This window comes from Heliconius melpomene, chromosome 13 (genome assembly GCF_056956725.1).
Source record: "Heliconius melpomene rosina isolate 202511_hmr_F chromosome 13, ASM5695672v1, whole genome shotgun sequence".
Lineage (NCBI taxonomy): Eukaryota > Metazoa > Arthropoda > Insecta > Lepidoptera > Nymphalidae > Heliconius > Heliconius melpomene.
This window is the reverse complement of record NC_140401.1, coordinates 5,612,726-5,624,127: the sequence shown is the minus strand read 5'-3', so window position 1 is coordinate 5,624,127 and position 11,402 is coordinate 5,612,726. Positions and strand designations below refer to the sequence as shown.

Genomic DNA, 11,402 nt, shown 5'->3' with positions numbered 1-11,402 from the left:
CCTACGGTGACACAGACAGACACACAGCCTGTCTGTGTCTTTATAGTTGCCTGATGTTTTACATCAGGCAACAAACTATAAATATCAACCTAATAATCCAATACAAGTTCTCCAACTTGTATAGCAACCTGCAAATATAATAAAGCCTCTGCGTTAAAAATCATCGAGTGAAATTTAGATTTAATTTTATCCTGAACGAACAGAGAACTTGGCATCCACATACTTAGATGTGAGATATTCTTGTGTGAGATTCTTTTTTGAATCTCATTTTACATTTATATTATTGAAGGCATTGTCCTCTATGAAAATCCTTAAAACCATATTATATTTCGCTTCGTTGTTTTTTTTTATTCTTCTTAATACTATAGTTTTTAGTTGTTTTTTTAAAATATTAACTATTTCTATGATATTTCAATTTCAAAACTTAAAAAAATTACCGTAGAATTTGAACGATTTGTACCATTTCTATTAATATTGTAGAGTTGACATTGGTAATCTATAAGTCGCCTTTCTGCCTTATTGCTTACACTTAATTATTATTATGGAATTCTGAATACATTGTTTTACTTCGTCCTATCAAGGAGAAAAATTATCTGTTTTTTTTTCTTTTTTTAGCTTTACATTGTAATTTACACATATCAAGAAATACAGAGGGAACCTGGGAACCTAGTATTAACACACTTCGTTCCCTTGTGTTCCCCACTTTCCGCTGAATTCTGGAAGCACTGCGTATTGAGTGACGGAGCTCGGTGCTCAATTGTAGAGTTAAATAGTAAATTACAAAGATATTCGTTCGTGATTCATGTACACGGTAGAGTTAGTTACCTCCCAACTGCTTCACGATGGGTTCAGTATGGTGGGGCTTAAAATGATATTAATATTTAAAAAAAAATGATAATAATTAATATTAATTTAAAGAATTCCATATATCAAAATCAAAATATTCTCATCTCAAACCTCAACCTCATTCTCACCTCAACCTTATTCTTGTTAAATTACAAGCACTTTTAAATCAAGTCAAATCCTTGACTTCACAATATTATTATATACCTAGATAAATATAAAAACTATTTCACATACTTCAGCATGAGAACTAAATGAGAATAAAAAGAAACGTTATATTTTAACATTTTAATATCAAATTAGTGATAAGTTACATAACAATATGTACAAAAGTAAATTATGTTCGTACAATAAAACTTGCTTTTACCAACTGAATATCACATTAAACAAAAACCAACAATAATTTTGGATACCTGACATATAAAATGAGTATTAATTGTTCCAAAGGAAGAAATCATGTTTACTTACAGCTTATAAAAGGAATATTCTTAACATTACCTACACAATACATATTTAAAATATAAGATAAGGCTTAGATGGCATTTGCACTACAGTCTGATCAATAAAATTAAAAAACATATAAGTGCGAACCCAATTAGATTCTAGAGATATTGTTTTAGTTTTGTATTAATTATACTACAAACGAATGACTTTGATCATGCTCACAGAGCACTTGCAGGTTACTAGTCATAGTCTATGACACTACTTTACGCTATTGCTTGACATAACGTCACTGGCTTTATGGTCAGCTTTCTATATATAATTTACTGCTGGTAGTAAAGTCCTTTGTAGTCGAGAGCTGCCTTGTCTTCAAGTAACCTGGCGGATTCAGGGTTGTTCTTCAGCTCTATGGCGGCACGCTCCTGGAATTATAAGAAAAATATTATATGTAGACAAATATTGCTTGTTAACTATTTTAAAAAAGAAAATAGCAAAATAGTATATGAAAATTATTATTTTGTATAAAAACAATTTAAGTGATTTTATTCCAGTGTATATAAATATTTATTAATTACGTTTTATACGATTCATATGAATAAATGATTTAAAATATATATTCATAATTACCTGGTTAGCTTTAATTCCAGCATAGATCAAATCAAGACCTTTCTGGATTTCAGGAGAGACTGGGGGAGGGGTTGGGATATGGTCGCCCTTGACTCTGAAGCCTAGTTCGTCAGCAGTGTACTCGACAGTGATGATTTGACCGTCTGGGGCGGTATAAGTGTAGGAGCCATGTTGCACTAAAGCTGGCACTTTGTCATCGTTTTCTCCAACAGTTTTCAAGTAACCTTCTTCTTGAGCTTGAATGTTGTTTCCAGTTTCATATCTGTAATGTAAATGTCATTTATGTTTTAATTGTTTTTTTATTTACATATTTAAAAGTATAAATTATATATTTAATAGGCGTTAAGGATAAGTACCTATATAAAAACTAAATATAAACCTCAGTGACAATAAAGTTACTTTTATTTTGTTTCATAATTAAATTAAACGTAATGAAACTAGCTACCTGTTACTTACGAGTATAAAGTTCCGTATGTAAAAAATATAACCGGATTTTAAATCGATTTTTACGTGTCGAATATCGATCATAATAGACCAAAGTGAAACTCTTAATGAGGTAATATTTATATAATATATTATGTATCATATTATTAACAAGCTTTATTAAAATTTGGTTATGTTTTTTTAATATTTTTTGGGTTTTGTATCTCAAAAGAAAATAGGCAGACGGATGTCGCCCTTTTTTTCTTTTGTAGTAATCCTAAAAAAAATCTTTAAAGGATTACTTTGTTGTTTATCTGTCAGTCTGTCCAAGTCTGAACCAGATATCCAAGATCATAGACTTGGACCACAGAAAACAATAAGTTTCAAAATAAATGCAATTAAAGATGAGCGAGCACTTTATACTTCGTTTTTTGCCGCAAAGATTCAAAGATTCAAAGATTCAAGATTTTTTCAGATTCAAGATTCAAACTCAAAATATATTATTTTATTACAAATAAAAAACAATACAAACTTACATTTATTAAATTGTATATCAGCCCGCAAACTTAAGTTTGTCAACTTTTATAATTAATTTTACTTTCCGTTGACCTACAACCATGAAATCCGTATGGAATTGACTCGTATCTAATCGGTTTTCTTAAGAATTTTTATACATAATATGAATAAATTTTGTTTTTTCTTTCGTTTTTTTATAAATCTTACACATTGTTCAGAAAGCACATAAAAATGCGCAATACATATTTTTCAGACTCATAAAGTCTAATTTACAATATGTAATAAATATTTATAATAAATAAATACAATATAAAACTTACGCTGTCCTGTAGCTGCCATCAGTTTCCTGTTCCTTGTCAAAACGAATAATTGGGATGAAGGTGGTGGTGTCGATTTGAACTTTTGGTCTGAAGTCCTCAATTGGTTTGGCCTGTCTGTATTCCTGTGGTGGCTGCCTATAATCTTGCTGTTGTTGATAGTTATTGTAGTTTTGCTCAGCGGCCTGTTGGTCTTCTAAGCCTTCAGGCTTCAACGACACTCTTCTTTGAGGAAGAGCGGCTGTAAGCGCTAGAGCAGCGGATAACACCACCTGGAAATATCAATTAAGTTTTCTTATAAATTAATGTAAAATTTAAATTATTATAAACTCAAAAACTCTACTATTTTTACTCAGATGGGCCACCAAAACTGACAATTAGAAACAAATGGTATTACTATTATAAGAGATGTCAGTTAGATCATTATAGAAAATGATATATGATTATCGCAAGGAATAATAAGGTGCAATGATGTCAGCCAGTGAGGAGCTTAATCATATTCTTGATGTCGTAAGATACCTTATCTCGTGGCCGGATACAATAGGTACAAGTTTCGACATCGCTTCGTTCGTTACATCGCTTGGGCGAAAGCAGGTCCCAATACAACGCGAAGAAGAGAATCGACACTTGTTCTGTTCGTATTGTTTTCTTTCAGATGTTTTTAACTTTAGCTACGCTTAGCATCGAACATCGTCATGCATATTTTACAGTTACACAATAAACGAGTTAAGAAGAAAAACGTGACCGATATGGCCTAACTAAGCCATTTGGAGTATATTAATTTTTTAAATCTTATAAATGAAATAAATTAAGCATAAGTTTCATACATATTTCTCATCATCGTCGATTTAAATAAAGATCTCATTAAAATACACATGCAGATTGAATACCAAGAAAGGGACTAAGGCTTATATGTCAAGGTCACGAATAGAATTTAAATGAATTTGGCATATAAACTTATGTGTAGGCATAAATTAATTATATAAATGATGAAACCCATCTCTTAAAACATGTTATGTACAATATATTTGATATTACAAATTACTTTACAATTCAAATATATTAGAAAAGCTCACCTATATGAATAAAAACCACGCCTTTCTTGGTACTAAAAGATTATTTTTATTTTAGTTTTAATAATTATAATTTTAATTATTAAATTTAATAATTAATTTAATCAATATAACATAATGTACAAAAAAATATGACCGAAGAAAAATATGTTGTGCAATGAAACTAGATAAAAAAAGTCATAATCATTTGTATAACAGAACTATCAAGCGTTTACATATCTAATGAAATATAAAATAAATTAAGACAGTTTCAGCTGCTTTTTAAAATTAAATCGATTCTTAAAGCAAAATTTTAAATTTCTTTTATTAATACGTAAGGTGAGCTAATGATATAAATGGCATAATTATAGGTATTACGGAAGATTGTTACGAAAAAGATTACGATAATAATGATATAATAGTAGGCGTTAGTCTCATGTTTAAGGATATTCATATAAAACACTACTTTTAGACGATTTATGACGTTATATTAGTTACGTTTAAAAAATTGATGTCATAATGAAAGCGAAAGTTACAAAACGTCTATGAAAAGTTCATCGAAAGTGAGATCAATGTTAAAAGTGAATTGAGAACAAAAGTCGCGACCCACAAAGCAAACAGCGAATGCCACACTTAGGTGCAGGCATTCCAACATTATGTCAAAGTTCAACAACCGACTCGTCTACCGACTCTATTAGGTGCATCTTGCAACAGATGATTGCGGAAATCTTTAAACAGTAAGATTTCAGTAAAAACCCGCTCACCCACTGACCCATATTTTAAGGTTAGCTATGGCAAGGCAAAATGAACGATTCGTCTGGCTTATATCGATGGCAGATGAACTACTATAATTTAATGAACTTACCAGTACTTTCATTGTTGTTTTTGTGATTTTTTTTATGCGGCAGCGACGCACGTGGTGTGTCTGAACTATGTCAGAGTGGTAGTAGTGCGCTCACTTATATACTTCACCCCTGCCACTTACGAGCGCGGTGCCCTGGGCCATCACACTTTCATACCAGATTTGTCGCTGCAATATGCTGAATCTGCTACATCAGTGCGTGATCTTGACAAATTGATTTTAGTTTTATATTTTCATTGTTTTCCAAAAATAATATTTTTTTTATTACGATTATTATATTTTATTCAATAAAATCAAGCGATCAATATTTTTTATTGATAATAGAAAATAAATTAATCAATTTGTTATGATATAATGTTTAATGTATGAAAGCAATAGAGCATGTATAGTAGCATAGTATTGTATCGATATGTTAATACATAATACAAATAAATCATATTTAATGTGGTATTTTTTGTCTACAATTTTTTTAGCTTCACACTGTATCTCGGTCACACCAGGGTAGACAGAGGGAACCTAGGAACCTTTTGTTTAGATACTCCGTTCCCATTTCCCATTAATGTTTATTCACTTTAACTTTCCCCATTTTTCGCCGAATTATTGAGGCAATGTGAGTGAGGCAATGTGGTGGAACATAACGCCGCCCTGTGCTTGCTATCAGAGCAAGTAAATGAAAATGTAAAATATTTAATTGTTGTTAATTATTTCGAGTGAGAATCAAACCCACAACCATCATGTTTACACGTCTTTACCGGACCCAAAAATGTACTAAATTACTAAAATAAAATTAAAATTTATTCCAATTAACATTTAAGAATCCTGTAAAATGTACTTGTGAAAAAAGAGTCTAAATTATACATACTCTATGCTCTACGCGACTAACAGATTTTATCTTAAATTGGCTGTACCTATATAGGTCGCCTTACATCCTTAATACATGTTAGATTATGTCCATTCGCTATTTTCCCGTCAAGACCATAGATCTAGATTATTATAATACCATATTATATTATGAACATATAAAAGACAATACAAATTACAAATTTGTCACGATAATTGTATAAAAAGCCTGTACCATGAGGGAGTGTATTATTAGTTAAATATGTGGTAAAGATCAAATAACTTTTATTAATTGTGTAAGACTTTAAAAAATGTATTAACATATAATGTATATTATAATCAACCAATATACTCTTTTGCTTAGTTCCAATTTTTAAGAGAAATTTTTAAATAAATTTACTCTCCTAAATAAATATTATACAATAGCTGTCACGCTGGCAGGTATATGTAATTTGTACAATTGCGTAATATAGTAAGATGAAGATTACCTTTTAGCCTAGATATTAAGAAAATACATTTTAATACAGTAAGTTACAGTAAAAAATAAAAAAATATCATTAATACAATTTTACAAAATTCGAACCTGCGAGTACGTCAATACAAATAAATGTTAAGTTTGTTAACTGAACAACAGCGGTAACATTATATAATGGGCAGTGTTTTCGCTCATCAGTGTAGCAATGCCTTAGTATCATTTATCTCATCTTGTGCAACGAGTTAAAAAGGGTGCTCATTCGGGATCCCGATACCACGAAATCAAATTGATTAAAATTTACTTCTATTGTATAACATTTTTAGAGTCACCTGTATCCCACACACTGCGGGGAGGCAGAGGGAACCTAGTGTTAATACACTCCGTTCCTCATTTGCTGTCGAATTCTGGAGGCATTGCGTGTACGAGTAGAACATGTTATGTCGATTTTATAGTAACACGCAATACTTACTATTATGATAATACATACATTGCTTTCGTGTTTCATAATGTGTTTTGTTAACTTAAATCTATAATTAATTACTGACTCAGTTGTTATAGGTCTATATTTATATTTAATTCATACTTACATTGTAGTATAAAATTCTCATTTATTATTTAAATTTTATTTGTTAATAAAAAAATAAGTTTTTTTACTAAATATAAATTTACCAAAGCATTTTTTTATAAATATCTCGAGAAATAAATGAGAATTTTATTTATCTCTTGTCTTATAATTCTTAAACTTTTTAGACATACATTGTGTACGAGTACTACATTAGATGACCAAAACCAACGCAACACTTAATTGTATGCCCATTAATAAAAAAACCTTTTCATTATTAATATTTATCTGATTTAGAATCGAAAGAGTAGATATAACAGTAAATAATTTGAGTCCAGATGAAATCGTTTAAATCATTTATAGCTAAGATTATGACATTATTATTATACAATTACTAATTGCTCTGCTCCACATTCTACTGATTTCTAATTTTGAAGATATCCAACGTAAATTGACATAACTGCTGAAATCATAATTACTCTTTGAATTTTTTTATTTGCGCTTTCCAATAAAAAATAATAATATACAAACCTTTTTTTTAAATGTCATTATTTTTATTGAACGGTTGTCAATAAAAAATAAACCATACTTTTTTTTTATAAAAACTAATGCTTATATTTTGTTATTAAATACTTTATTCTATATCCAAGTATTTTTTCTTAGATGTGATTGTTAATGAACTATAAGTAAGCGTGCGAAGAAGAGGTGAATTCCAATGGATACACTCAGATGGCAGTGACATCGTTTCAACGCCTTACATGAGAGGTGACGGAGGAGTATAATTCTAATGAAGCTTCAACTGTGCATTAACTTCTATATGGAACGTGATCTACCCACGTTACTATTTACTAAATAAGATAGGTATGCAAATACATTCTATAGGTACTTTATTATTAATATACATTAATAAATTATGTGGAAGTTAAATATGACAAGATATTTTCTACATATTTTGGATTTTTTTTTATTTTTTATATGTGACTATTTAATAGTTATGTCTTGTATTAAGGATATGAGGAAACAGTTAATACTTTTAAGTATAATATTAAATCTGGTGGAGTTTGTCTTATAAGGCCACAGGGAGAGAAGAGAGAGATAATGAGGATCCAATCCACAGCCCTCGATTGGTAGGTATACCATAACAGTGTCCTACTATACCTGTTCTTTTCAATTCTTTATTTATGGCCTTCCAAACGCACTAAGCACTTAGCCAACATTATTACATTATAAAGAGATCACATTAAAGCATTATTTTTTAGGATATCTATCCTACTTTATCCTACTTTAAGAAATATTCCCTTTCTGATAAGAATGTATGTCTTTTCGTAATGTATGTTTTAGTATATGTTAATTTGGTGCAATAAAGAATAGAATGTTTTTTTGACATCAATAAAAAGATATTAGCATTTGTTGAAAAATCAGAATCGAACTAAAACTCAGCTAACAATTAAAAAAAATTACCGTACAAATCTTCCAACTAATCCAACTAAATACTTAGTCATTCATATGTATATTAACCGCTATCTTTACATAAATAATTACCATCAGCCGTAGTAAGACGGACCGGTTATATAAGGTACCATAAGGTTACCGACATTGCGCGTGCTCTAGTGAGTAAGCGGACTGTGCACATTGTTACGCATCATTAATAGCACCTAGGAAATGCTCTGGTACGCTTTGAATGATCATTTCCTTCTTCCTAATCGTCTGTTTTTTAACTTTCCCTTTTAATAATCATTTAAAATTATTTTAAATAATCATTATGTAACCTTTACTAGCCCGCGAGTGGCTTCGCCTGCTTAAATTAAGCGTTTGTGTGTTTATGTATTGTGTGTTTATGTTTAAGTATGCTATTTGGGTAATAAAATAATAGGGATCGAAGTCTCTTAACACTAAGTACATTCACTCTGCCTACCCTGTATCAGTTAGATACAGCGTAAAGCTTAGAAAAAGATCGGGAGACAATATAAATATAATTAATCTTAAGAGATTGTCTTGAAAGTGCGGCGATGATGGCCCTGTCCCTGTATATTAAATTTCTGAGATCTTCTTAGGTATTAATTTAAATAACATGCTTGCATTATTATTATTTTTTGCAACATATTTAACGATGAAAAGGAATAATATTAAATTGAATAGATAGTTTCGCAATAATCTTATATTTTTTGTAATTTATAAAACATTATTTAATTAGTTTAGGTAATCCCTAGAAGATATATGCTGTCTGTTGGATTTTTTATAACTTTTAAAGCAGAACAATTCCGTCGTACCTATGTACGTAGTTAAAGTTAGGCAAAAACCTAATTTTCAGGCACAAACGTTCTCAAGATCTGGTTTTGCAATTTTGTTTGTTACTCCATTCTTATTAGCCATAGCGTCATATAATATAACATAAAACTTGCCTTATAATAATAAATAATAAATATTCAACACGAAAGAAAATTGTCAAATCGAACTAATCGTAATATCACAAATACATCATAAACAAGTACACGTCCGGGACTGATTTCAGCGACAATACAAACAATTACGAAATAAAAAAATATTTAAATATTTATTCTTGTTTGTATACTTAAGTTAAATATAAAAATGTTATAAAACAAAGAGTAAATATTTTTGTTTTTATTTTATTACATCTGATATTTATTACTTTAAATATACGAGCTTCGTAATTACTTGGCAACCAATAGAACCTTAAGTATTAAATACGTACAGACAGACGTAACGTAGCATAAAACTTCGTATTCCAAATAAGTTAAGTATGAATTTTGTTACAAGTTTTTTATTTTACGTGACTTTTGTAAGCGGATGTAGATCAAAATGACTCAAAGTTACGTACCTTCATTATATTATGCCTGTTTATAGGTGTTGTTAGAGGAAATGTTTTCGACATAATTGAAAATGACTAATGTTTTTCCGAAACTAGATCTTTTTTTATATTATGATATTTTAAGCTTAAATACATTTCAATGTAAGACAAGCAGAGAAAACACTCTCCACTCTCTGACATTACGTACTTAACACATGTGATGGAACCTAACATTAGCTTTCCAAACCTCAGGTGGATGCCCATATGTATTTTTGTGAATATATTAAACAAAAGTACTTAGATTTATTTGCGTTTAAGCGTCTAGTCTAGTCGTCATATCGTAAAGTTATTTTCCCCAATTTTATTCAATGAAATGGTAAATATTCACTAATTTAGTGAATATAATGAAACCTAAAGCCGTACTTGTTGACCAAAGCACCCACTTAAAAATAATTTTGCGGGTGAAATAAGAAACCACAACCACAATAGTCAGACATCATAGTTTTACATATATATTTAGTTGTTAATTAAAATGTCACTTTTACACTTGTTGACATATAAAAACAAATTTGACATAGAAAAGCAGTAGGTATACTAATTGATGCCTATTCCAGCATCTTTAAAGGACATCAATACTTATACAATAGCGTGAGGACAATAAGATCCTCCACGATTATGCATTGGTCGCTGAAACTGATCTTGACATTTGATGTAGATGCTTATATTATATTACTATAGAAGTCACATAACATTAATGCTTTCTCTTTATTATTGATAAAGATAAATTAGTTATTATTTACTTTTGACGTATGCAGTGGTTGCGAATTGAAGGGCCCACTAGAAAGAAAGGTTGCTTATAAAATATTTTTCCATTGTTGTTACCTTGGTTTCCTTTACTCAACACGCAATATAAACGGAAAATGGGATACACTATAGAGTCAGTAAGTTAATCAGTAAGTTTTTCTGCCTGCCATATATGATAGACAATACTGGGAAAAAATACATTGTTTTAAATTCTACGAAAATGAAACTTAAGTTTTCAAAGACCTAATAATTTAACACTTAAATGTCAATAAAGACGAGGAGTATTTGATATACGTTAAAAAATTTAGAGGTTAGACAAATTTTAGTAACCTAGCTAGCTAGCTCTGTGTAGATATATGGTCAGGTATAGCCTAAGATGGAATAAAAGATATTTAAGTTTTGAAGCAATTATCTCAGTTCACACAACATCTTGTATTTGTTTCTTAATTAAAGCACTTTATTAAATTATTAATATGGTTTACTGAATTTTATAAAACGAATTATTTTATTGTTATTAATATGAAAGTTTTGTAATACGTAATTCCTTTCAAGGTAACTAAGCAATATCATGTCACCTACACCAGAATTCAATTACTTACAGAGTTCTTATTTGTTTATGTACGATATATATTATGAATCATAACGTTAGGATTTTTTAAATGTTATCACGCTTTCTTTAACTTCACGATGTATCCCACACATTAGGCAGAAGGAGTTTAGTGTTAAAACATTCAGTTTCCTACTTTCTATAGAATTCTCGAGGCAATGCGGGATGAGTGGCGGAACTCAACGTGCTATTCCAAAATGAGGAAATAAAAATATTAAATAATT

The 11,402-nt window shown here is 29.9% G+C and overlaps 1 protein-coding gene across 1 annotated transcript; it reads right to left on the bottom strand.

Annotated features, from left to right (window-relative positions):
* Window positions 1-1,116: 1,116 nt before the first annotated feature.
* On the bottom strand, window positions 1,117-5,214 carry Cpr49Ah (cuticular protein 49Ah). Its single transcript, XM_085196773.1, has 4 exons — window positions 5,085-5,214; window positions 3,171-3,439; window positions 1,912-2,173; window positions 1,117-1,706 (listed from the first exon to the last, which is right to left on the bottom strand). The coding sequence occupies exons 1-4, from the start codon at window positions 5,094-5,096 to the stop codon at window positions 1,608-1,610; spliced, it is 642 nt and encodes a 213-aa protein (XP_085052899.1). The 5' UTR covers window positions 5,097-5,214; the 3' UTR covers window positions 1,117-1,607.
* Window positions 5,215-11,402: the final 6,188 nt, after the last annotated feature.

Excerpts from the sequence above, each read along its gene's own strand:
- Cpr49Ah (XM_085196773.1), bottom strand. Across the intron at positions 2,174-3,170 it reads GATGGCAGCTACAGGACAGC|ATATGAAACTGGAAACAACA; the intron begins GTAAGTTTTATA and ends TTTACATTACAG. Across the intron at positions 1,707-1,911 it reads CTGGAATTAAAGCTAACCAG|GAGCGTGCCGCCATAGAGCT; the intron begins GTAATTATGAAT and ends TTATAATTCCAG.